The sequence below is a fragment of the Haliotis rubra genome, unplaced genomic scaffold (assembly GCF_003918875.1).
Source record: "Haliotis rubra isolate DU_JTF1 unplaced genomic scaffold, ASM391887v1 Scf373, whole genome shotgun sequence".
Taxonomy (NCBI): Eukaryota; Metazoa; Mollusca; class Gastropoda; order Lepetellida; family Haliotidae; genus Haliotis; species Haliotis rubra.
The window spans coordinates 176556-200221 of record NW_025767050.1 but is presented as its reverse complement, the minus strand read 5'-3'; the positions used below and the strand labels follow the sequence as shown (position 1 = coordinate 200221).

Here is a 23666-nt window from a genome sequence, read left to right as displayed (position 1 = left end):
TTCACAGAGGTGACGACAGGACACTTGTCTACACGTGCACAGGTACACGTTTTCTCTTCACAGAGGTGACGACAGGACACTTGTCTACACGTGCACAGGTACACGTTTTCTCCTTCACAGGGGTGACGACAGGACACTTGTCTACACGTGCACAGGTACACGTTTTCTCCTTCACAGAGGTGACGACAGGACACTTGTCTACACGTGCACAGGTACACGTTTTCTCCTTCACAGACATGACGACAGGACTCTTGTCTACACGTGCACAGGTACACGTTTTCTCCTCGCAGAGGTGACGACAGGACACTTGTCTACACGTGCACAGGTACACGTTTTCTCCTTCACAGAGGTGACGACAGGACATTTGTCTACACGTGCACAGGTACTCGTTTTCACCTATTCTCACGAAATGTGCACTAACTGATAACTTGCACTGCTAAAATATTCCGATGAATATATGATAAGTCATTTTATTGTTAGAACATTATTTATTGTTCCCAATGTTCAAACTATCAAAAGTCAGATGTCAAGGAAAAACGAAGATCCCCCATCATGATTGGTTAAACTTATTTGCATAAACTGATCATCAAACTTACTATACATACGGGTATTTTTAACTAAGTGTTACTGGAGATATAATTCACATCAGTTTCATCTGTATTATATTGTGATAAACAACAAAACTTGGCCATTATATACAAATCTTGCAATCTACGTTACCGAAACACGATCATATCTATATAAAATTTAGAAATATTATTGGTGAAATGTTGCTATACTATTACACAGACTTACATTGACAGGTACACAGGTTATCAACTGTTTAAAGTACAGACAGTATAGAAGCACAGTGAAAACCCATCCAAACTGTAATCACGTTACCTGCTTAGTTTGATGTAGAATATCAACCATGATAAGCCAATTAAAAGTAAATAATAATTTAATGTTTAGAAGAGTTCATGCCATAACTTTAGATCCATAATCTGTCTTACCTGAGTAGCCCTGATAGTGTGTGATAAACTGTAAAGTGTCACTGGACAATCACGCCACTGAATAAAATGTCCGTCATGCCATGTGTTTTGGTACTTGGATGACTGCGCCAATATTACTTCTGGAACCAGTGGACGGTCAGTGCCAAATGTACGTTACTCATGTGTGCAATGATGATGCTCCTTTGGAAATGCGGTCACGTAGATTACATAACGTAAGTTACAAAGACGTCCTTTAGCTCCCACCAAACGTATAAAGTGTAAAGGAACAGCATCTCCTTCACTTAGTTATTAGTACTGAATAGGTCCACTCATTTTAAAACCTTTTTGGTGACACTGGATGTACCGTTTTTATATTATGGTGGTCACGTAGATTACATCCTTAAATATTTTTAACTTTAAACGTGTGAAAGTTCATGGTGAAAAATCGGCTGAAATTTAGTGGCAAGGATACTGATATTGTATTGTCCCAACCTAAAACTGTAAATAAGGCATACTATCTAATGAATACATATAATTTAAAAAATAATGATATGGTCATTATAATGGGGTAGCGTGGATTACATCTTTATGGAGACATCACATTAAACATAAATTCTTAAAAAATTAAACCATATGAAAATAAGCTCTGGGTATGGACGGAAGGGACAATATCTTAAGTCGAAAATGAATTCTGATTTGTTCACACTAGATACATAATTACTTTGAAATATTCACTCAAAATGTTATACTATCATTGGAGACATGCACATTTTGGTGATTTTGACTAACTTTTTACCTTGAGTCACGCACATGAATAACAGACCATTAAGAATTTCTATGTCTCGGATACCTACCAAGCCTGTCGACTAATATAAACATGAAATGAACAGGTGAAATCAGTAGGAACGTAATTTTTTATAGACACGTAAAATTACAAATGGTGCACATTTCGTGAGAATAGGTGTTTATGAGGCCATGTGTTCCAGGAAGGGGAGTGTTTTGGGGGTGGGGTCGTTATGATCTGGGGTAGGATAACATCTACAGCTTCACTGATTGTGATTGAGATAAACGAGAATGATGTATGGTACCGAGACGAGCTGTACAGCAGTATTTTAATCAGAACATTGTTATGTGTCACTACCCTGGCCTGCAAGATTTGTCACCTATCGGACATGTCTGGGATGGCATTGAGAGACGTTTACGACGTCATCTGAATCCTGTCTTTTCACGTGAAGATTTAACACGGATTCTGCTTGTTGGCTTTGTGTCACAATAACATTTGCCTTTGAGTATACTTGTATACTTGTAATCTAACTCTGGATTTCCATGTTGCAGGTAACACAATGACACTTTCTCATCTTTAATTATATGATCGGGAACTTGTAAAATGTGTGTTAATGGGTGACTCTAATTAATCTATACCCATTCAAAATCTCAAATATCAATAAAATATATTTAAACATTAGTTCACTGCTACCTACTTTTGGCATGACCCCACTACGTAATGAAAACAACGATAGCGGCATGTCTGCCCAGTAGCCCTACCTGCATCGACTTATCCTATATACATGTCAGCCTCCAGTAACAGCTCCTGACAAGGCGCATCTAACAATGTGTCTCTCACAACATAAGACCAGCTAATAATTAAAGTGTGCCATTCTCATATATATAAGAATTTCTCAAGCGAAAACAGACTGTATCTTTCATTTGGTATTTTATCAAGGCATTATGAAACCATGTGTTAAAATGTGGCCAATACTCTATTAATTGTTGCAATGTGTATTCTGTTTTCATAATCCTTTTATACAACTATCTGTCTACTATTTGTTTGGGACATGGCATTCGTAATGGTACATATTAACCACCAACATAATCGTTGTTTTACTATTACTCCTTGTGAGCGTAGTATATACACCCTTCAGTCTGGATGGTAACCGTGTCATACCCTTCAGTCTGCATGGTAACCGTGTCACATCATTCACAGTCTCCATGGTAACCGTGTCACATCATTCACAGTCTGCATGGTGACCGTGTCACATCATTCACAGTCTGCATGGTAACCGTGTCACATCATTCACAGTCTGCATGGTAACCGTGTCACATCATTCACAGTCTGCATGGTAACCGTGTCACATCATTCAGTCTGCATGGTAACCGTGTCACATCATTCACAGTCTGCATGGTAACCGTGTCACATCATTCACAGTCTGCATGGTAACCGTGTCACATCATTCACAGTCTGCATGGTAACCGTGTCACATCATTCACAGTCTGCATGGTAACCGTGTCACATCATTCACAGTCTGCATGGTAACCGTGTCACATCATTCACAGTCTGCATGGTAACCGTGTCACATCATTCAGTCTGGATGGTAACCGTGTCACATCATTCACTCTCTGCACGATAACGATGTCACATCATTCACTCTCTGCACGATAACCATGTCACATTGCCACATTCTTCATAGTTCTTCACAGCACCAAGGACAGATAGTTATATATACGACTTCTACACGAACATAATTTGCTGATCTCTGTTATCACTACTCTACACCTCCTTAGCACTGATGTCTACGGATTCTGTCCTATTGAATTCTCACCCATTCTTCAGTTGTGCAAGTGTCTGTGGCCTATGTTGACGTTATGCACTCATGTCGAGTTCATCCCCCACGTGCTCTATCGGGGTGAGATCCGTAAGTGAGTGAGTATGGTTTTACGCCACTTATAGCAATATTCCAGCAGTATCACGGCGGGGAACACCAGAAATGGGCTTCAAACATTGTACCCATGTGGGGAATCGAACCCGGGTTTTCGGCGTGATGAGCGAACGCTTTAGCCACTTGGCTATTTACCCGTCCGCCCAGATCCGCTAGAATGGCGGAGGACAACAGTGACACAAACTGTGTGCAGTGTGGCGATGTCATGTTGATGCAACGCCATAGAGAACAAATTATTTGGAAATTTAGGATGCAATAACTACACATCCAAATGAAGTCTCCCAATGTTTGCAAACAAATAAAACATGACAAAAGTATAATATAAAAATATTTAATTCATGGTAAGTATATACAATCATTTTCACGTATAAATGTTTCTATATATATATTTTTATACTGTCACATCCAAAATCCATTCAGACGTTCCTGTATGCAGTTATATATTTGTGGATTTGTGTTATAAAAACTTGCAATTTACAACTGCTCACGATATCAATATGCAAGCGATAAATATCTGTTAATGTTCCTATGCAAGATTGAGACAAAAATTTAATACATTTTATCACAAGAATTTTGCCACAGGTTTCAAAGTAATTTCATCAAGACCCTTTTCTGTACAAAAGTTTTATTATATACATACGTCGAGCACCGATTTGCTGGGAATTATCGAATATCAGTTTACTTGCAATAAACACTTTACAGTTTGGCCACTTTCAAATCAAATTCAGAAATACTTCATTTGGGGAAGGTTCTCTTGTAGGTACATGTACATTGATAACATTTATATACACATAAATCTACATTATGTATCTACAACGATGGAATGAATAGTTTCATGAGTTTCATGGTAACCATGGCAACACAATCAGTGATATCAGGATGTGTGGCCTGCTGCATATCCCCAGTTGTGCACGCGCTTGCTCCTTTCTTGTGACGTATTCTGGGTCCACAACGCAATACGAACGCATGGATGAACCTGCAACGAAAAACATTTGCCATTAGAGTGATATGCAGTAAAAGTAAGAGGTGAAGTGGGGTCCACGTGATGTGCATGCATGTGTGCATGTGCGTGTGTGATCTCGTATCACTTTGGACTGCTGCCGAGGATATTACACTGCCGCTTAACATTGACCGTATATAGACCCCCAGACGTCCAGCTCCCCTTATACCGATACCGGTAACATCAAATACCGGACTGATGTCATTTGATATGACGAGGCGAATGATCGAAACACAGCCCTTTAGTTTTAAGCCGCAGTATTCCAGCTATATGGCGGCGGTTTGTAAATAATCGGTTTGTAAATAATTGAGGCAATCCAGTGATCAACAGCATGAGCATCGATCTACGCAATTAGAATATACGATGATATATGTGTCACACCACCCGATCCCGTTAGTTGCCTCTTACGACAAGCATGGGTTACTGAAGATCAATTCTAACCCGGATCTTCACGGGTTTCATTGGGGAGGAGCTCTATACACTAGACGAAGGTAGACAGTATGCAGCACAGGAACTGAATGTATACACGCCAATCAGAAGGTAAACTTTAATTAAAAAGAAAATGTTTTCTGGTTCAAAAGTGGTCAATTTCATTTAAATGAAACATTTAGCAGCGTTCAACCAACTATAATCACTTCCAAAATGTAAACACAATAGGATTATCTCCATTCTACCTGACATATGCACCATGAATAAAACGTGTTTTAAATATGCACTCATTACCCTTGCGTGTGAACGCGCAGTGAACCGGCTCTCAGCAGTGGTTATTGAAAAATTTTCACAACTAATTTTTTAGTAATAGCCAATCAGAAATGAACATACTTAAATGTCGTTGTACAATGATCTTTATACCCGTTGAGATGTAAGTATAAACAAATAATAACCACCAAACAGGGTCTTGTTTCAAATTTGTACAAAACTATTTTCGGTCGTCAAACAAGAAGAGTATTTCTAGGCTTTGTCGTCTGCGCCTATGCGGCCTACCTAATTCTGCCTGTTTGGTCTAGAAACCAACATCCGAATCTTGCTTCGAGTCCTGTCTCTGGAAGTCATAATCTGGATCGTATGCATTGTTAGTATATTCAACAGTGGGTTGGCTGTAAATTTCGTAGTCACCTGAAAGGAATTAGATAAACAGTGATTACCAATATACGTATACATATATCTGTAACAAGGTTCTTTAGGGGAAGAAGTTGTGAAAACAATATTTATCCCTCAAATAATTAAATTCATGTCTAAATCATCAAACGTTTTTATTTACATAACATTAACACGATTGCACACCAGTGGTGCACGCGCAACAGTGTTTCAGCTGGCGACTCAATATATATTCTGACTGTAAACTACACAGGAACATTAATGCACTGTCTGTTCACTGTCTTCTTCAAGAGGAAATTTCGTGTCGGCAAACTTAGACACAAACTAAAACCATGTGAACAAACCTGTTGAACAATCTGCACACACGGTAGTTTCTGCCAATCAACTGATACCTTCTACCATCATTTCCTTATTTGTTTTCTCTAATGCCTTTATTTTACCAACAATAATATGTTTATATTTATCTTTATGTCAATATTTATTTAAAAATATTAATAAAGATATTTCGAAGAAATACATAATAAGTAGTAAAATTATAGTACCTTATTAGTTATAACGTACCTGGGTCTTCTTTATCTAATTTCTCGTCCCTCTTGTAGGCTATGAGCAGAGAAGTCTTGCGGAGGGGGAGGCAGATGAGGAGTGCTGTAGCGTTAACGAAGTTGGCAATGGCGACAGCAGGGTCTCGATACGTGGGTCCAGCACTAGTTGTGACGATCATCCACACCAGGAAACAGCCAGCCGTGCAGATGCAGGCGATGAGGATCCACCTGGACTCCCTGTTGTTTACCTCGCTGTCCCACGCCATCGCCGAGAATATCGACGTCAACAGGACGATGAACATGACGAAGATGAAGGACAGGACTAAGGCAATGTCATACATATCCGTCGGGTCGCACCACATGTGGTCATGCAGGAGGTCTGCAACATTCCCGTTGACGTCCATCACCCTAGACGCTGTAGGCGGGATGAGGATGATCCACATTATGGGGATTATCGCCTGTACTAGAACAATGCCCACGGCAATCATGAAAAGAGAACAGGCGCTTGTTAGACCGCGATACTTCTTCTGATTTTCCCATGACAGTTCCCCGTACCTCCAATTGTCTACTGCTTTGACAAGTAAGGAAGCAAATACAATCATATAGATAACACCCATGCAGAACCGCCGAGCTGCACACGTTTCGAAGGAGGCGGGGAGGAAGAAGGCGAAGTTGACCCCGTAGATGCCCAAGATGCCCAAGAGGACCATGAAACCGAGGATGGTTGTACCCCCCCTGATGGGGTAGGTGAGCAGAAGGACCAGCGTTATGATGATAGTGACGAGTATGCCGATACTGGTGAGCACCGCCACAACTATAGCCCATACAGGCCAGTCATAGATCCTTGTTCCGTCATCAGCATACTTGTAGTAATTTCTTGGACCTGTGTAGGATGGTCCTTTCAGCGGAAGTGTTGTAGGTTCTGTTGGTTTTGCGCAGCCGCATTCCTGGTTCGATGGGCAGTTGGAGAGGAATGTGGACAAACTGCCCTTGTTATTTACAGTCAAAGCGTTGCTTCCCCAGTCACCAATCTGAAATTGAACAGAAACAAATGTACACATTCTGCTATCTGAGGCGCCGACGATCAGACACGTTTTTATAGTGTATCAGAATTCTGAGATGTTCTGATTATGATATGTTTGATTATGATTCGTGCTTTGGCAGTAACGTACTGTTGCATTTGCGTTTTATCCAGCTGGTAACGTCTTAGACTATACATCGTATCAGACAGAAGAAGCATAGAACTTTGTTGTTTTAAAATGGAGAAAAAACTAGTTTTTCAAACACACCTCTTCACTTGGAGCACTTTTTCTGGAGTCGTACGCGACGATGACATACCCAGCATCCCAGAATCTCTCCTTGTTGAAGAAAAGGTTGAAGTCGCCCCCAGTGTTGATGTTCGCTATCTCATGTAATGGAACTGAAGATATATTTAACAGGCTACTAAACATACGTTCCCTGGCCGTTGAAAGTGACGCCAAACAGTCCTGAGTGGTCTGTGTTCCACAGTTCGCACCACGGAAATCATAGAGCCCATTAACCAGAGCATAGCTAGCTGCCACTGTTGATAAAGTGTAGCGGTCCTGTGTAGCATTATAAGCACCATTGAAATTTTCCCCCCTGGTACATTCCCTCGTGAACTCAGTCACTACAACATCGGCATCTGATAGTCTGCATTTGAAATGTCTCTGATAAAATTCTTCATACCAACTCTTAGGAATACTTTTGTCATTGTGATTATTATTTGACAAATATGTCATCCTGGTTTCGTAATTAATGTATCCCTGCACGTTTCCCTCACGAGGTTTCAGCATCAAAGCCTTGAAGTAGTAGTCACTTGGCATTGTCCAACTTGTGGCTTCCGGATCGGTGAACACCCAGAGGAATTTGTCTAGCACGTTGAGGTTCTTAGCTGCCCGAAGGATCATAAGTGTGTCTTGATGTGTTGTGAAGAGGAGGACGACGTTGGACCCTTCTGCTGCAAGTAATTGTGTAACAGCTTCAGTCCCATCCTCTATCGTAGGATTAGGAGGGAGGTTGAAGGATGATCTCACACACGTCCTGCCGCCAGATACAGAGAGGAACTGTCTGTATCCCCCATCATCAAATCTCCAGCTTGAGCTAACAGCAGTAACGTAAGACCATCCCATCTCTTTCATCAACTCGGCTACACCTTTTAATAGTTGTCCCTTTGGAGCCGTCGTCCTAGCGAGGTATGGATACAGGTCAGTGTTGTTAAATATGATAGAAGGAGCACTTGGGCTAATGTAGGCGACTTTGAAGGCGTTGAGAACACGGGACGCTTCACGTGTGTTTTCATTACCGGCTGTTATGAAACCACCGATGTTGTTTAATTTTATGGACCCGTTGACATGTATGAAGTCGGAGTTACAGAGCCCCTTTCCTTCCAATAAATTATAGATGTCTTGACCAACACGAAGGCTGTTGGAGCATGTGTCAATGGCGACAGCTCTGATGTTGAGGTTAAACGTGGAACTCAATCTCCGCATAACGTAGAAGAAAGCATTGAACTGTTTATAGCCATCCATTCTCAAGGATCCACACCTGTAAGCATCAGTTCCTTGGTTGTGGACATCAAAGATCCCAATCACATTAAGGGGATTGGACATAGCGGTGGGTGGGTCAGAGATCGCGTACCGAATGCCACTATTTCTAATGGTGGGACACTCTGAGCATGCCTCTTGGCGGGTGCAACTTCCATCCCAGTCTGGGGTGTATGCTGGAACATCGATAGTCCCACTGCTTGAGTACGTACCAATCTGAAAAGAAATGTTAACTGTTAAAATTGTGTAGAAGTATGGCAGTCTATTTTCTGTGCACCACGTGAAACACTATCATGGACTTCATGGACTTAATTATTGTGCAATAGGTCAAGTGAATCTTATCCTTTTTGATAATTTGGTATTGCGCAATTCCTTTTCTTCTGCAATAATTAAGTATCTGTTGTTTTATGCCAATCAGAAATTTGTATAAATGATAATTTACTGAAAATGGTGACACCGGGCAAAACCAAGTGACCACCCGATCCGGCTGACTCCCTGAACATGCTCCCTGTGCTCTTCCTTTCCAACCACAGTCCACTGCTCTAAGCCAATCTATAGTTAACCTTTACCACTTAGGCCTACCTTCCTGTAAACATATCCTTCCACTGGGATGAACTGAATGTCGTAGATGTCGTAACCCTTGCTCCCTTCTCTGCGGTCGGTGAAGTTGAAATTGTCGCCAGATGGATCAGGGAAGTTCACATTCTGTAGATTCCTCAGAATCACATCTTTTGTGTCTGGTCCGTTACGATAGGCCTTGCATACGGCTGTGTAGTTCTCGCCACACATCTGAGGACAAGAACGAAAGAGATCAGTTGTGATCCTAACAGAAATTGAATATATCTATCTATTCCATCTCAAAACTAGTGAAACCCGGAGACAGTCGAGTCATGTGTTAGGAATTCCTTTGCGGAGAGAACCAGGTTTACCAAACATACAATTCATTCAAGATCAATACACAAGAGCTACTCCTTAGGATTCAATATGGCACATCTTTCCCATGGATGATTAACTGTAGTATAAATGGAATACGTTGAAAAATCCGGTTTGTTTGTTTGCTAAGACACTAAATGGATTAATTACATAATTGGTTTCCAAACCAACCCGTCACGTAATTAAAGAACCAAAAGCAGAATGGTATGAACAGTTGTGAAAACAGAAATGTAAGCAACATACCTCTTTGAGCGTGGTATCTATTGCAAAGGCAGCAGCGTAGACGGAGTTGATGACGTGTAGGACGCCAGGGTCCTGCTTGTATCGGATGCTGGAGATGAGGTTCTCTGGCGTCTGGGGACATTTCCTAGTGTATTTGTCGTCTGGGACCGTCAGGTAACAGTTCTGGATCTCCTCATAATATTCCTTGAACCAAGGGTTATCCTGAGAATTAGCTGGCGTCTTTCCACTTAGATAATCGTCATACACCTTTAAATTGACTGTCTTCAAACTGAACGTCACAGATCCTTTGGCAATCTGCTCAACTCCCAGGATAGCATCTTCATTCTTCGCCCATGTTTCAGACCCCAGGAACCGGAACTTGCCAATGGCGCGAGGGTTCCTCTGGACAGCTCTCAGCAGGGCATTGATGTAACTTGTACCAGCAAAGACGACAATGGTGTTGGCAACAGGTTTGGCCAGTAGCTGTGTGACAACATCGTTACTACTTTCCCTGGATACAGTACCGTTGTCAGGGAACATAACCATCTGGGCTACACAGATCCTCTTTAGTGGCGCCAAACGTTTGAACGCTGCCGCGCCAAACTCGCCATAGTTGGATTGTGCGTAGAGTACCTGAACATATCGAATGTCCTTGGAGTTCAGGAAGGTGGTCATTGCCTGCACCTGCTTGTCGTCTGCGGGAACAGTGCGGTAGAAGTAAGGGTACCGATAGCGATCAAGCAGGGCAGTAGAGGTAGCAGCATAGCTGATCTGAGGGATTTCGAGGTCAGACAGGATTCGGGCAAGATAGATCGATCGGTCACTTGAATAACCACCAAGGTATAGGTCGATTAGATCTGGATCAACTATGTAGCCATTCTTTGCAAGATTTGTCAGTCCATTGTGGATGTTAGACACCAGGTAACCTGTCCTGATTGCGCTCTCACAAGAGTCTAGACCAACACCTCCAAGAGTTGTTCCCCTAAGGATATTAGCAAACATGCCCTCCTTGCTGTTAACCCTTTCCAAGGCAAAGTTGAAGGCCTCCAGCAGCTGGAACCCGTGTAGAGTGTTTATGTCTCCACATTTGAATGTATTAGAACTCTTGACATGGACATCAAAAATACCTGAAAATCATCAGCAAAATATTAGATTGTCTTTAGAACTACTTAAATTAGGTGAGTGAGTGAACGTGGCTTTATGCCATCCTCGGGACCGAGGGAACCATAAACTGGACTCCAGCATTGTATAAGTATGGGGGAATACAACACTTTGGACCATTTGGCTACCTTGCAGGCCTACGTTATCAGTACCCTTATGTAAATTATACTGATGAAAAGGTCACTTCAAAACTAGTGGAGTGGCGATATGAGCCAATATTGCTTAACGGATTCTGTCAAATTCATAAAGTACATTGTCTTAGCTCATCGGGAACTTGCAGATTTCATTGTAGTGTGGCATATGACTATGGTATGTTCCTACCTCCAAGAAGTATTTCTCCTGGTACGTAAGAGAAGTTGAGTCCACGCTGGTTGCATCCTAGACAGTCGGAGTTGCACTTGGAGGTCACATCACTGTAGAGAGCACTTAGGCCTGCATTGACTTGGAGGGCGGCACCTTCGTAACTACCCACCTGAAACAAACACGAGCACGAAAGTATAATCATAACCGTACACAGTGAGGTGAGGTGAAATAGGGTTTCACATCGTACTTGAGAATATTTCGCTCATATGACGACGTGCATGCTTGTGTATGTGTGGCTGCTTGTACTAGCCCAGACTTAAGCTGGTTTTATAGTGCTAGCTCACTGAGTTACCATGCCGCAGTTAAGCATGAATATCCCACTGAGACACATTGAGACTCCGAGCCGACCAGTCCTTGTACCCTTTACTGCCGAGCTCCAGGCAGGGACCAACAAGTAACATATTTAATGTCATTTGGTATGACGCGGCCAGGGATCGAACCAGCGACCTTTCGCTCTCCGGGCGGACGCTCTAACCACTACACCACGGAGGCGGTCTCCGAACACAGTAGTGCATAAACAAAAAACAAAGACCATTGAAAGGAACATTAAAAGAAACAAAGTTTTATAGGTCTGTCATTATCTTTATGAAGTAAAAACACGTTCCAATTATATGGAAATCAAACGTGATAAATATATTTTCACATGATGTGTTGTTAAAATTTGACGTTAAAACTTACGGTTTGATAATTTCCTCCATCGAAGCGAAGAATGTCATAACCACTGTTGCCTTCTCTGTTCAGGAAGCGGAAGCTGTTGCCCATGTTGTCAAAACTGGTAAGTCTGAGATTGTCTACAAGTCGTGTGGTGAGGTCATTGGCGTTCGAGAATTCAGGGCAGACACCATTGTAGTCATCACCACATAGTTCCTTAAGCGTTGCATCCAAGGTGTATGTGGCAGCATAAACTGCATTGATGGTAGCGAGGATGAAATTGCTTTGGGTGAAGTTTATGTTGTCAGAGAGTGGAGTAGGTGGAGACGTGCAGGTGGTGCTGGACATGTAGTAGCCAGGCAGGTTACAGTTGTAGATAGCCATGTAGTACTTAGCGAAATATGGATTATCTGTGTAGTATGACCGTGTCTTATTGCCAAGGTAGTTATTATAGCTTGTGAGTGTTGGTGTCTTCAGTCTGATGCTGAGCAATCTTGCTGCCGCTGATCCGGCCTTTTGAACAACACTGGTGTAAGGTTCGGGTGATACGAACACTAGATTGCCCACATTGGCAACAGTGCTTCTTGCTTTGGCTTCCATTAACTTAGTCATATCAGATGTACCCAGAAACAGGACTACAGCGTGTGTAGGACTCTCGGTGAGTTTCCGGATGACATCATCTGAAGACATGGTTGAGTCGAATTCAATGGATGATATAACACAGATGTCTTCCTGTTGTCCAGCTGCCTGTATGGCACTCAAACCACCGCGCCCGTAGCTGTTGGCACTATGTACCAGCTGGATATATGGGAGGTTCAGAGATTTCACAATCTTTACTATCGCAATCGCAACTGTGTCATCTCCCTGGGTGGTTCTGTAGAAAGACGTTAAGTTCATCAAGGACTCGGAGGTGGCAGATGGACTGACGATGGGGATGTTGAATGGTTGAAGGAAGTCCCCTGCTTCCCGGGTGCTGGCCGTATTATCCGTGATCCAAGCTGCAATAGATCTTGATAGGGGTTTCCGGTTGCCTGATGACCCGGTCATCGGTAGGGACTGCTCCATCATCCCAGAATATATACTGGAGAGAAGGGAGAAAGGTCGGTCCTCGTTGTTACAATGGTCAAGTGCCAAGCCTCCCAGTTTGATGCCATTCAAACCAACAGGTGCTTCTTTGTTGTTTACTGTTTCGATGGCATACTGCATAGCAGCAGTGTACTGGAATCCATTTGTTGTTTTGACAGATCCGCAAACAAATGGGCCCTGGTTACCGGAGTTGCTGACAGAGAACATGCCCCCGAGTAAGACATCTCCAGGCATGTACAGGAAAGGTTGCTGCTGGTACATATAGCATTGGAGACACTTGTTCATGCATCGTGACGTGAGAGTGGTCGACCCAGCTCCATTTGGCAGGCGGACATTACTGTCTTGGAAGTTGCTGATGGTGCCACTGGCAGTTTGGTATTTCCCAACCTGAAACAATAACGCAATTCTAAATAGACATTTACAAGTGTTCAAGACGTTTCTGACAAGAGCAGTCGACGGGTGGGGCTGTTCAGCAGGGCTGGCCTATGGTGCATCAAGACGTTGTCACCTGGTAAGTAGGTTATGAAATAGAGAAAACATTTCTCTTTAGGTAAAGGGGACGTGTGAAGTGAAAGCTTCTACAGTTATTTAGGTAATCACAATGTGTATTATAATAATGACACGAAACAAGTAGCATACAAGAATCAAATCTACCTATACAAGATTGTCCCCTCTCTCCCACATACATCATGATGGATCTACTGGATGACAGCGGGAGCACTTCCTGGATTTGTACACATGTACACACATCCGTGAAACAGTGACTTCTTAGGTGTCATGTGTATATCTTTCACTCACTCACTCACATGAATTGTGTACTATACTATTAAATAATTAATTTTGTTGTGTTTGTGTGTTCCCAGACACATGCTTCATGGATCGAAATGAGCGTAACTAACTACATGTATATATGATTAGTTTTAATTCGTTATAAGTGCATTATGCTGTATAAGTTTCAAGTCTATCCTGCACAGCCAACTCAAACATAACGTACTGAAATGACATGTGATATGAGTGCTTCTAGCGTGTTAGGAAAGAAAACAGGATACTCCTATGAAGCTGGTTTTAACTTACAGGTATGTAGCCACCAAATCCAGCGCCATTTTGGAAGTTGAAGATGTCAAAGTCAGCCATTCCTTCTCCGTTGACAATAGAAAATGTCTGGCTAGTTCTACGGTTGACATAAGAAATGTTTCTCAGCTGCTGAAGTAGTTTTGTGCTGACGTCGTCTTTGTTTCTGAAGTCGTTGCAGAGCCCCCTGTAGTTGTTTCCGCATACCTCCTGCAGGGTATTGTGAAGAGCCAGCGCCATGGAGTACACAGCACTCACCACAAACGGGGAGTAAGGGGATGTGGAACTCAGGACCTGGGGAAAGCACTGTGTGTTGTATCTTCCTCTATCACCTGCATTGATATAGCAGCTGAACGTCTTCTCGTACAGCTTAGACATGACAGGGTCAGCTTTGATTGTATTCCAGGTCAAGTTTCTTAAGTAGTTGTTAAACCCGGTTGCATCTGGGGGCGCAAGTTTTACCGTAAAGCTTCCATCAGCCATGTCTTCGTAACCACTGACGATGCTCGTCCTGTCGCCCCAATTATCACTCCCTACAAGAACAAACTCTCCCTTTGCATTGTTTAATTTCATAGCTTCGAGGATCCCGCGGATATCTGGACCGTAGCCAAATACAACAACGGCCCTGGCTTCGGTGTGTTCTCTGAGTTTATCCAAAACAGCAGCACCACCAATGCTTAAGCTGTGTGCGGCAGCAACGCAGATGTTAGCTTTTGCAGCTACTTTCTTGAATGACATCATTTGCTCTTGACCGAAGGCGTCAGAACGGTATAGTATCTGGATGTAGCTCCAACGCTGTCGTTTCAAGATATTGATGATAGCTGAATTCATGGCGTCGCCGGACGGTAACGCCCTGTTAAAGTAAGGGTACATCATCTTGTTGTTTAGCGATGGGGCCGTCGCCGCCGATTCTATCTCAGGCATCCTATATTGTCCAAGGATGTTTGACGTAGCCACAGCCAGTGATGACTCTCTGAAGTTTATGAAGGAAGTAAGGAATTCTGTGTCAATATTTCCACCAGATTTATCCTTGAAACTCTTTTTTCCACCCAGAAGTTCGCTGAGGAAGGCATCTGCAATGTATCTGTTGCAGGTATCAGCAACGAGGGCTCCAAGCTCTACCCCATTGAGAGTATTGCTTCCAAGGGCATCTCTGAAGGTCATAAGACCATATCTCAAAGCCAGAAGAGCTTCACTTCCAAGGCTAGAGATGTCTGTACATGTCATCGGATCGGTTCCTGTATTGCGAACTCCCACCATCCCGCCAAGGATAATGTCACCTGGTATGTATGTGTACTGGATGTTGTTGGTTGGCATGAGGCAGTTCTGGCACCCTCCGGCTGGGCACAGGGACGTTGGAGGTGAAGATAGCTGGGTCCTTCGGTCACTGGCGTAGAACGTGATAGTGCTTACATCAAGGTTCAAGACGTTGTTGGTGTAATTCCCCACCTGAAGCAAACAATAACATCATTAAGCAAGACATGGTCAAATAATTTCTTCAACCCCTAAGTAACATCTATATGTGATAGAATGTAATTCATGTTATTCATCTATATCATGAAAGCCTCCAAATATTCCAGGAAAGGCGGACCACTAGATTGAAGCATAAGCGAAGGCCCACGTCAGGTATGCTCACAGTAATACTACCATCCTCAGTTTGGTAAGGTCCTACAATATGCATCACATTATGTGTGATGTTCCTCTATTACAATGTATTGACATAACTGATAGGCGAAAACAGTGCACCATGCCTCAATAGTTTTAATGCTATTGCAAGATAATCTTTCGAGGTATTATAACTCGAGAAATATGAAGTTGTAGGGAAAACTCACCCTCTCGAAAACGTTGTTGACGTAGTTCCAAAGTGTGAACGAGGAAGTCACAGGGTCGCCGTTGTCATCGAAGGCGATTGACTTCCCTACCATGCTGGCCATACCATCCTCGGCAGTGAAGGTATACCTCAGAGCCTTCAAATAGGCATTCAAAGTCACAGGATTTATATTTTTCAGGTCATCACAGAATCCACCTCGACCGCGATTGGTGCAGAAATCCCGATTCGCGTTCTTGTAAGCTGCCGCATATGCAAAAACTGCCTTAACCGTGCTCTCAACATACGGGTTCTGAACGTAGTTGTTGTACTGAGATGTCAAGTCCACAGAAGGACAACCTGGCAGCGAGACATATGGCTGGTAGTTAACGCCTGTCAGACGACACTGATACTTTGTCATGTACCAGTCCATGAACCAGGGGTTCTCGTTTGATGGAGAGTTTGGGTTAAGTCCTGCCCAGTAGCTCCTAAACTCCTCAATAACGGTAGATGTTGGTAAGATGACCAGTGCCCCTCTGGCTATTCTCTCGGTGTAGGATTTAGAGGTATCGAGATCGGTGAAGATCCACTGGATGTGCCCATAGGTTGCTGCTTGGTTGAGTCGTTCGAGTGCTGCGATGGCAACGTTGCTTTCGGCAGCACTTCCCCAGAAAAGACCACCGTTGACGTCATATTGCTGGACTGCTGAAAGGCGGCTGAAAAACTGGTTTTCTGTTTCTCCGCTTTTAATTGGAATAGCTTGAACTATGCATCTGCCACTGGTGAGAGCAAACTCGAGCATGTTCTTCAGGCCGTCCCGGCCATACTCTGAGTCGGAGTATACCATTATGATCTTATTCCACTGTAGGCGGTCCAGTAGAGCGCTGGTTGCCTGGATGTGGATAGATGATATTAGGATATACATGGGCAAATGGTGGGCATCTGTCAGATGATACATATCCTCTCTAACATACAGATACAACCAATATTCTCAATATGTAAAACCGCGACAGCCTGTTTAATCTAAGTTCAGATTTCAATTATTTTGTCCTGAGCCGAAATCACTTATTCCATAACCCTTCATGATATTCAATTTTCGGCTATTCAAAAACAAACAAAAACAATATGTTTCTCCAAAACAGTCATTGTAACATACCTTTGTCATTAACAGTTACATACGCCATATTGTTAAATATAGAACCTACTAACGTTGCGTTCAAAAACCTGCCTGGCCATACTTGTATGAATGAGGTTTACTGGCGGTCGACAGATTTTCAAGGAAACGATACTATATCTTGAACACTTGAAGATTTAACTTTGGGGTCTTGACAGAGATGGCATAACTTCCTTGTGATGTCCAGTAATAAAAGCAGTCATCAACCGCTAATTTCAAGTACTTCTGAAGCCCCGCACGATGCTACTTTTGGCGTCAGTGGGTTTTCAACATAAATTCAAAGTGTAGTCTAAGAACACGATTAGTGAGATGTGAGCGTGGTGTTTTACCCGAACAAGTGCAGCTGACGATGGCGACGTCCTGTAGAATGTTGGGTAGAGGTTCTTGTTACTTAGAGCAGACGACATTGGTCGAGGAGCCACGGCAGGTATGTTAAGTTTTTTCATAAGGCCGGCCACCGACAGCGAGGTCCAGCTTGACAGAGGGCCAACGAACCCTGAAACAAATCAAAATACGTAATGACACATCAGCAGCAACGCTGGAATGACGTTGATATTAATACCCAATTCTCATCCTGGCTTTTTGTGAAGAACCGAATGATATGTGCGTGCGCTTGTGCGTGTGTGTGTTTGTGTGTGCGTGTGTGTGAGTGAGTGAGTGTGAGTGAGAGAGTGAGTATGGAGGGATGGGGTGGATGTCAATAATGGTTCACTCACCAGGAAAAGCCTGAGTGGTTGAGCTCGTGCAGTACATGCTTTTGGACGAGGCCTGTGGGTAGAAGTCGTACACTGCTCCAAGACTTTGCTCCGGGGAAAAACAAGTGTCATAGGCTTGCAAACCTGTAAGAAATACATCCCCATAATTAGGATAATATGGAGAGGGGGAGAGAGAGAGATCAACTGGTACATCTCTACTCATGTCAAGTGCATTTGCGATTTTAGGAGAGTGAGCGAGAATGGTTTAATGTCGCTTTTACCAGAAATCTAGCAATATCCCATACACTGAAACAATCTTCATACATATAAACACCTACTTTCGACGAAATGAGCGATCGCTTTTACGAACAGGCTAAATCAATGGAACGTACCAAATCTGATACTTGGGATAAATCCTTGGTTGGAATTTCTACTATTCAGCAGAGATATCGCCCAGCGGGCAGCCTCGTATATCTGCATTAAATCTGTAAATTAACAGGAAAACATATAAAAACAAGAAAATTTTAAACCAAAAGGTAAAAATATTACAAAAATACCTTTGAGAGAGGATGACATAATGCATATAAGACTCATGCAACATTTGCCTCTGTGTGCTTTAAGCTAGGTTTCGTTTCTTCATCTAAAGTTTTGAGAACGGATTAAAAATGTATATTATGCTGCATAACACAATATTTAATGAAATACAGCTGGAATCAACATGACGCTACCTGGTGCTGGCTGGCCGCACCCATAGCCATCGGTGCTCGGTTGTCGGATTTCAAAAAGTCCGCCAAGTACAACTTGTGCTCCAGCTACTTGCGCTTCCGCCTTTCTGCGACTGGCGTCACAGGTCTCACGTGCCAGTTGCTGGGCAACGCTTGACGCTACACACAGCGACACGATGAGCAATAACTTTGCCATGGTGATCCTGAAGTGAAAATACCAAGCATATTTTAAGGACAATAACTTATTGCATGTTATATATTACAGAGCTTTCCGTCATATCTCGAACGAGTGAGTGAGTTTAGTTTTACGCCGCACTCAGCAATATTCCAGCTATATTCTGAAATAATCGAGTCTGGACCAGACAATCCAGTGATCAGCTGTATGTGCATCGATTTACGCAATTGGGATTCGATGACATGTGTCAACCAAGTCAGCGAGCCTGACCACCCGATGCCGTTAGTCGACTCTCACGACAAGCATGGGTTACTGAAGACCAATTCTAACCCGATTCTTCACGGGTCTATCTCGAACGAAGTTAAATTGATATATAGTGTAAGTATCAGAACCTTCAATGTCACATAAGAGTCAGAATCTAACCAGATCTCCCAGCACCTCACATGGTTCACGCTAATAAAGGATAGCTCACAGAAGTGAGTGAGTGACTTGACTTTTTTAGCAGCTTTAATCAATATTCCAGCAATATCACAGCAGGGACACCAGAGATGGGCTTCACACATTGTAGCCATATGTGGTATCGAACTCGGGTCTTCGGCGTGACGAGCGAACGCTTTGACCACTAGGCTTCCCCACCGCCCCACCTAGACTGGTGAGTGATTGAGTTAAAATTATTGTTACACCGACAATATTTCAGCCATATCGTGACTAAAACAATTCATTTATTCATAATAGATAAAGTTATATAAAAAAACTGTCGACAAAGGACAGTAAAATAACTAGATTATCAGAGAGAGAATTAAAACGGACATGGAACTTTAAAATGAAACCACTTTTATGGACACAATGCAATATTAAAACGGCCTGGAGGTCGCCAACGACTGAAGGAAGATCACCATACTAGGGGCCATGGGGACTTACAGTACTTTTGCTACCTGCATGTACCCTAGCTGGATTTATGTAAGCCCTTCAGTCGCTGGCGATTGTTGTCAAATTCAGCCATAATTTAAAATGGAAAAAAATACTACGTTTAAAAAATCTGGAAAGTTTTAATTTATTTTGAATGTTTCGGGACTTACGTACCCAGCTACACAGGAACAAAACGTAATTGTCCATAAGGATTAGAGCGATCATGACCAAGACGCCTGACGCCATGTCACATCAACACAAATAGGTGACATAATCACACCACAATGATAGGTTGATTTCAGTCTTTCTAAAAACAACAATGGGCAGAATTACCTACATGGAAGTAGGACTTAAGAGTAAACGAAGTTTTAAAGTACGTGATGGTTGGGGAACGTATTTGTTGTTTAACGCCACACTCTTCATCGGTGATAAAGTCTTGACCAGACAGTCCCGTGATCGACTGACATTGTGAGCTACGATCAATGCTACTGGGATATTCGGTGACATGTACCAACCAGTCTTGAGCACCCAATCGTGTTAGTCGCCCTTTACGGCCAGCAGGTTGCTGTCGACGCTCGGGAACCTTTAAACGTGACAGTAAAAAGGTTCCACGTTCCGTCACAAGTGTCGTGCTGCATACTGACTGACTGAGTATGGTTTTACGCCGCTTTTAGCAATATTCCAGCAATATCACGGCGGGGACACCAGAAATAGGCTTCACACAGTTTACCCATATGGGGAATAGAACCCGGCCTTCGGCGTGACGAGCGAACGCTTTAACCACTAGGCTACCCCATCGCCCGTCGTGCTGCATACCTTTCACCCTTGCAATATACATTCTAACAAGCAAGGTGTCGCTATTTAACAGAAATACTGCCGATCTAACGTTAAACTTGAACAATCCATGAGTAAACAAACTGATATCAACAAACACTCCCTATATGAAGAGACTATAACTGTCACGGCAAGCTACACAAGGGCGCCAGACGCTAAGTATTACTGAATGCTTCATCCGCAACAAGATCTAGACAAAGGTGGCAAACATATGCAACAACAATGTCTCCTAAGAACTGTATAATACTTTATGGATAACAACCTCTTTATTGTACATGATGCGATGTTTCGGTATATCTCCTTATACCGTTGTCAAGCAAGAGTAAAGTAATACAGCACAGGGATTGAGTAAGACAACATGAAAGAATACATCAAAGGGATTCACAACAACAACAATGGAACAGGTAATAATGCAGTAACAATAGGAGGAAGCCAACTGTTGAGGAGGCAGTACAAGATATATATCGCAGATGGGATTAATTAGCAATGATGGGTGGAGTGCTCTGTTCTGTTGTTTTTATCAGTTTATTGTAGGCGGAAGGAATCAACTTCTAAAATGCCAATCAAACGAATCAACAATGTCTCCTGCAGCTAAATGCAACAGGCCACCAGCAATGGGCTCCACATTGTACCCATGTGGGGAATGTAAAGATAATACACAAATGCTACAACAATGTCTGCTGCAGCTAAATGCATCAATTCTGGCCATATACAATAGATCCAGAAAGCAACAATACAAAGGAACATAACAATGACCGTCTACTACAAAACGTGTATCTTAATTAGCCTTTGTTTAACAGTATATAGGATGAAGGGTACAGCTGTGTCTTCAGGGGATTATTCTGGGTTACAATAGTATGACTGGTTAAGCTGGTATTTCGTGTAGATGAAGCTTTGTTAGCATCAGTAATCGACAACAGCCATAACAATTCTTATAACACCTTTGAAAAATGTCATTTTATGATTATTCCAATTTGTGGAAGTACGTTAATGCAAAGAATTAAAGAACATTCTTCAAGCATAGCTGAAGTCAGATCTGACAGTGGTTGAGAACAACCTGTTTAGTTGGCATATTATAAGTCAATGAATAATAAGGAAGGTATGCTAACTTATAGATAACAAATTCTTCATTATATTATGATGCCACGTTTCGGTATATATTTTCTTGCTTGAGAACGGTATAAGAATCTATACCGAAACGTCGCATCAGAACGTAATAAAGAAGTATCACACCTTTCTTATAACACGACCAACGAGATCACGCAATGAGCCATGGCACATATTTACCCAACTGATTGCCAGTTAAAGTCTGTTAATTAGGGGGGAGGGGAGGGGGAAGGGGTGCAATGAATAGAGCCAATATGCGAATTTTATACTTGTCACGGGTTCACATGTAGAAATACTGACATGTTATGTGTACAAAATTTCCAGAAATTATAAAAATACTGCAACCGGGGAAAATACTGGTTTGGGCATTACATGACATCGTTCGTTCTCGTTGTAGCGTTATTACTTTAGTATGAAGTCTAAATATCTTGAAACGTCTTTAGCAGACGATACCACCGAGTTGCCTCGCTATGAGAAAAATGGCCGCAACGACAACCGGTTTTGTATACCATGCTGTAAGGCTACGAACATTAAGAACATTGCTTACGACAGTAGATAACAGCTGAGTATTGGGATAATGCAATGCCATTCGACTACATTCTGAACTTTCATGGCAAGAAGAAACATGTGGCGTTGTTCCAGTTAAATATATGAAATCACTACATACCTGGGCGTGGTATAACGAAGTTTTTGTAAACACTTCTGAATCGTGGATATATGACAATAAATTATTGAGAATGGTATATCTTGATGATATTACGGCATAATAACATCTTCGGAATGGGATGCCAACGTGGTATTCCTATTATTATGTAAATATGTATACACACATATAATTTATACTCTATTCATCTTTGATAATTTCCGACAAAAGTTTTAAGTTAATACAATATAATAAACACTAGTTGATATACGAACTACAATCTCAAAACAAATATGAAAAGAAAATAATATATATCATCTGAAACGTTATGACATAAGTATTTATAATTCTATCGAAGCACCCACGGGTGGAATAACACCCCGATTTACCCCAGACATCGATCATTATTGGATAAGTGCAGTTTACTGACTGTATTTGCAGGCTATGTCTGATAAAAGAGCGTGCATTCTTACCTGACGGATCGGTAAAATGTCCTTATTTATTGGTAATCCTTTCCTTCTATCCTTATTTCGTCTTTCCTTCCTAAAACGGTAGCGACTACACCCTACCACACCGTTAACGCACCGACATTGCCCATCCCGAGCGTAGCCACTGTTTTCAAGGGAGGAAAGCCTGTTGCCAGAAATAGTCTGGCTGGCGATATTATTCACAACAGTGCTCGCTCAGTATACCGCCAGGCCACAGAACCAGTTCTGCAGGTTCTCGCTTCGACCGGCATGTCAAGTCCCGCGCGGCGTTGTTGCCAATAATGACGTCACGCTCCAGCAGACGATAAGCTGACAGAGGAAGGGAGGCAACTGCGTTTAAATAGGGCGATCAAGTATGGTTAATCATGGAGGCATACTCATAAAAAGGCTCAAATGTTCCATCACTTTCAGGGTAAGAACGGGTGAAATTACGTTCACGTGACACAAGCATTATCTGAAAGAGAAAAGTCATATGTTGTTCGAACGACTTTTGATATTTAACTGAATTAAAAATCTCATTGCAATCAGCTGTAAGGGACTGGTCATGCATAATAGGTGTGGGTATGGGTGTGTGTGTTTGTGTGGGGAGTGTTGGCGTCTATCTGTAGCCAACATTTTGTTTTTAAGTTTTGGTAGAAGACGACAAACATATTTCGTGTATTTTTTAAAATACTAACTCATATTACATATCAGGCTACAAACGGTGCTGTTTTTACCAATTTGGTGCCAT

The 23666-nt window shown here is 42.3% G+C and overlaps 1 protein-coding gene across 1 annotated transcript; it reads right to left on the bottom strand.

Annotated features, from left to right (window-relative positions):
* Nucleotides 1–4005: 4005 nt before the first annotated feature.
* On the bottom strand, nucleotides 4006–23074 carry LOC124286039. The gene is made up of 15 exons (XM_046722358.1): nucleotides 22922–23074; nucleotides 18784–18983; nucleotides 18448–18540; nucleotides 18077–18199; nucleotides 17690–17856; nucleotides 16212–17078; nucleotides 14383–15828; nucleotides 12250–13695; nucleotides 11530–11680; nucleotides 10069–11174; nucleotides 9475–9681; nucleotides 7618–9108; nucleotides 6348–7359; nucleotides 5673–5804; nucleotides 4006–4664 (listed from the first exon to the last, which is right to left on the bottom strand). Exons 2-14 carry the CDS (start codon nucleotides 18974–18976, stop codon nucleotides 5692–5694), a joined length of 8415 nt encoding a protein of 2804 aa, XP_046578314.1. The 5' UTR covers nucleotides 18977–18983; nucleotides 22922–23074; the 3' UTR covers nucleotides 4006–4664; nucleotides 5673–5691.
* Between the last annotated feature and the right edge of the window lie 592 nt (nucleotides 23075–23666).

Bases quoted from the DNA above. Each gene is read 5' to 3' on its own strand.
- LOC124286039 (XM_046722358.1), bottom strand. From the start codon at position 18,976: ATGGCAAAGTTATTGCTCATCGTGTCGCTGTGTGTAGCGTCAAGCGTT. The intron at 18,541-18,783 runs GTAGCGTCATGT...GTTAATTTACAG, and splicing joins GTGCGGCCAGCCAGCACCAG to ATTTAATGCAGATATACGAG. The intron at 18,200-18,447 runs GTACGTTCCATT...TATTTCTTACAG, and splicing joins TATCCCAAGTATCAGATTTG to GTTTGCAAGCCTATGACACT.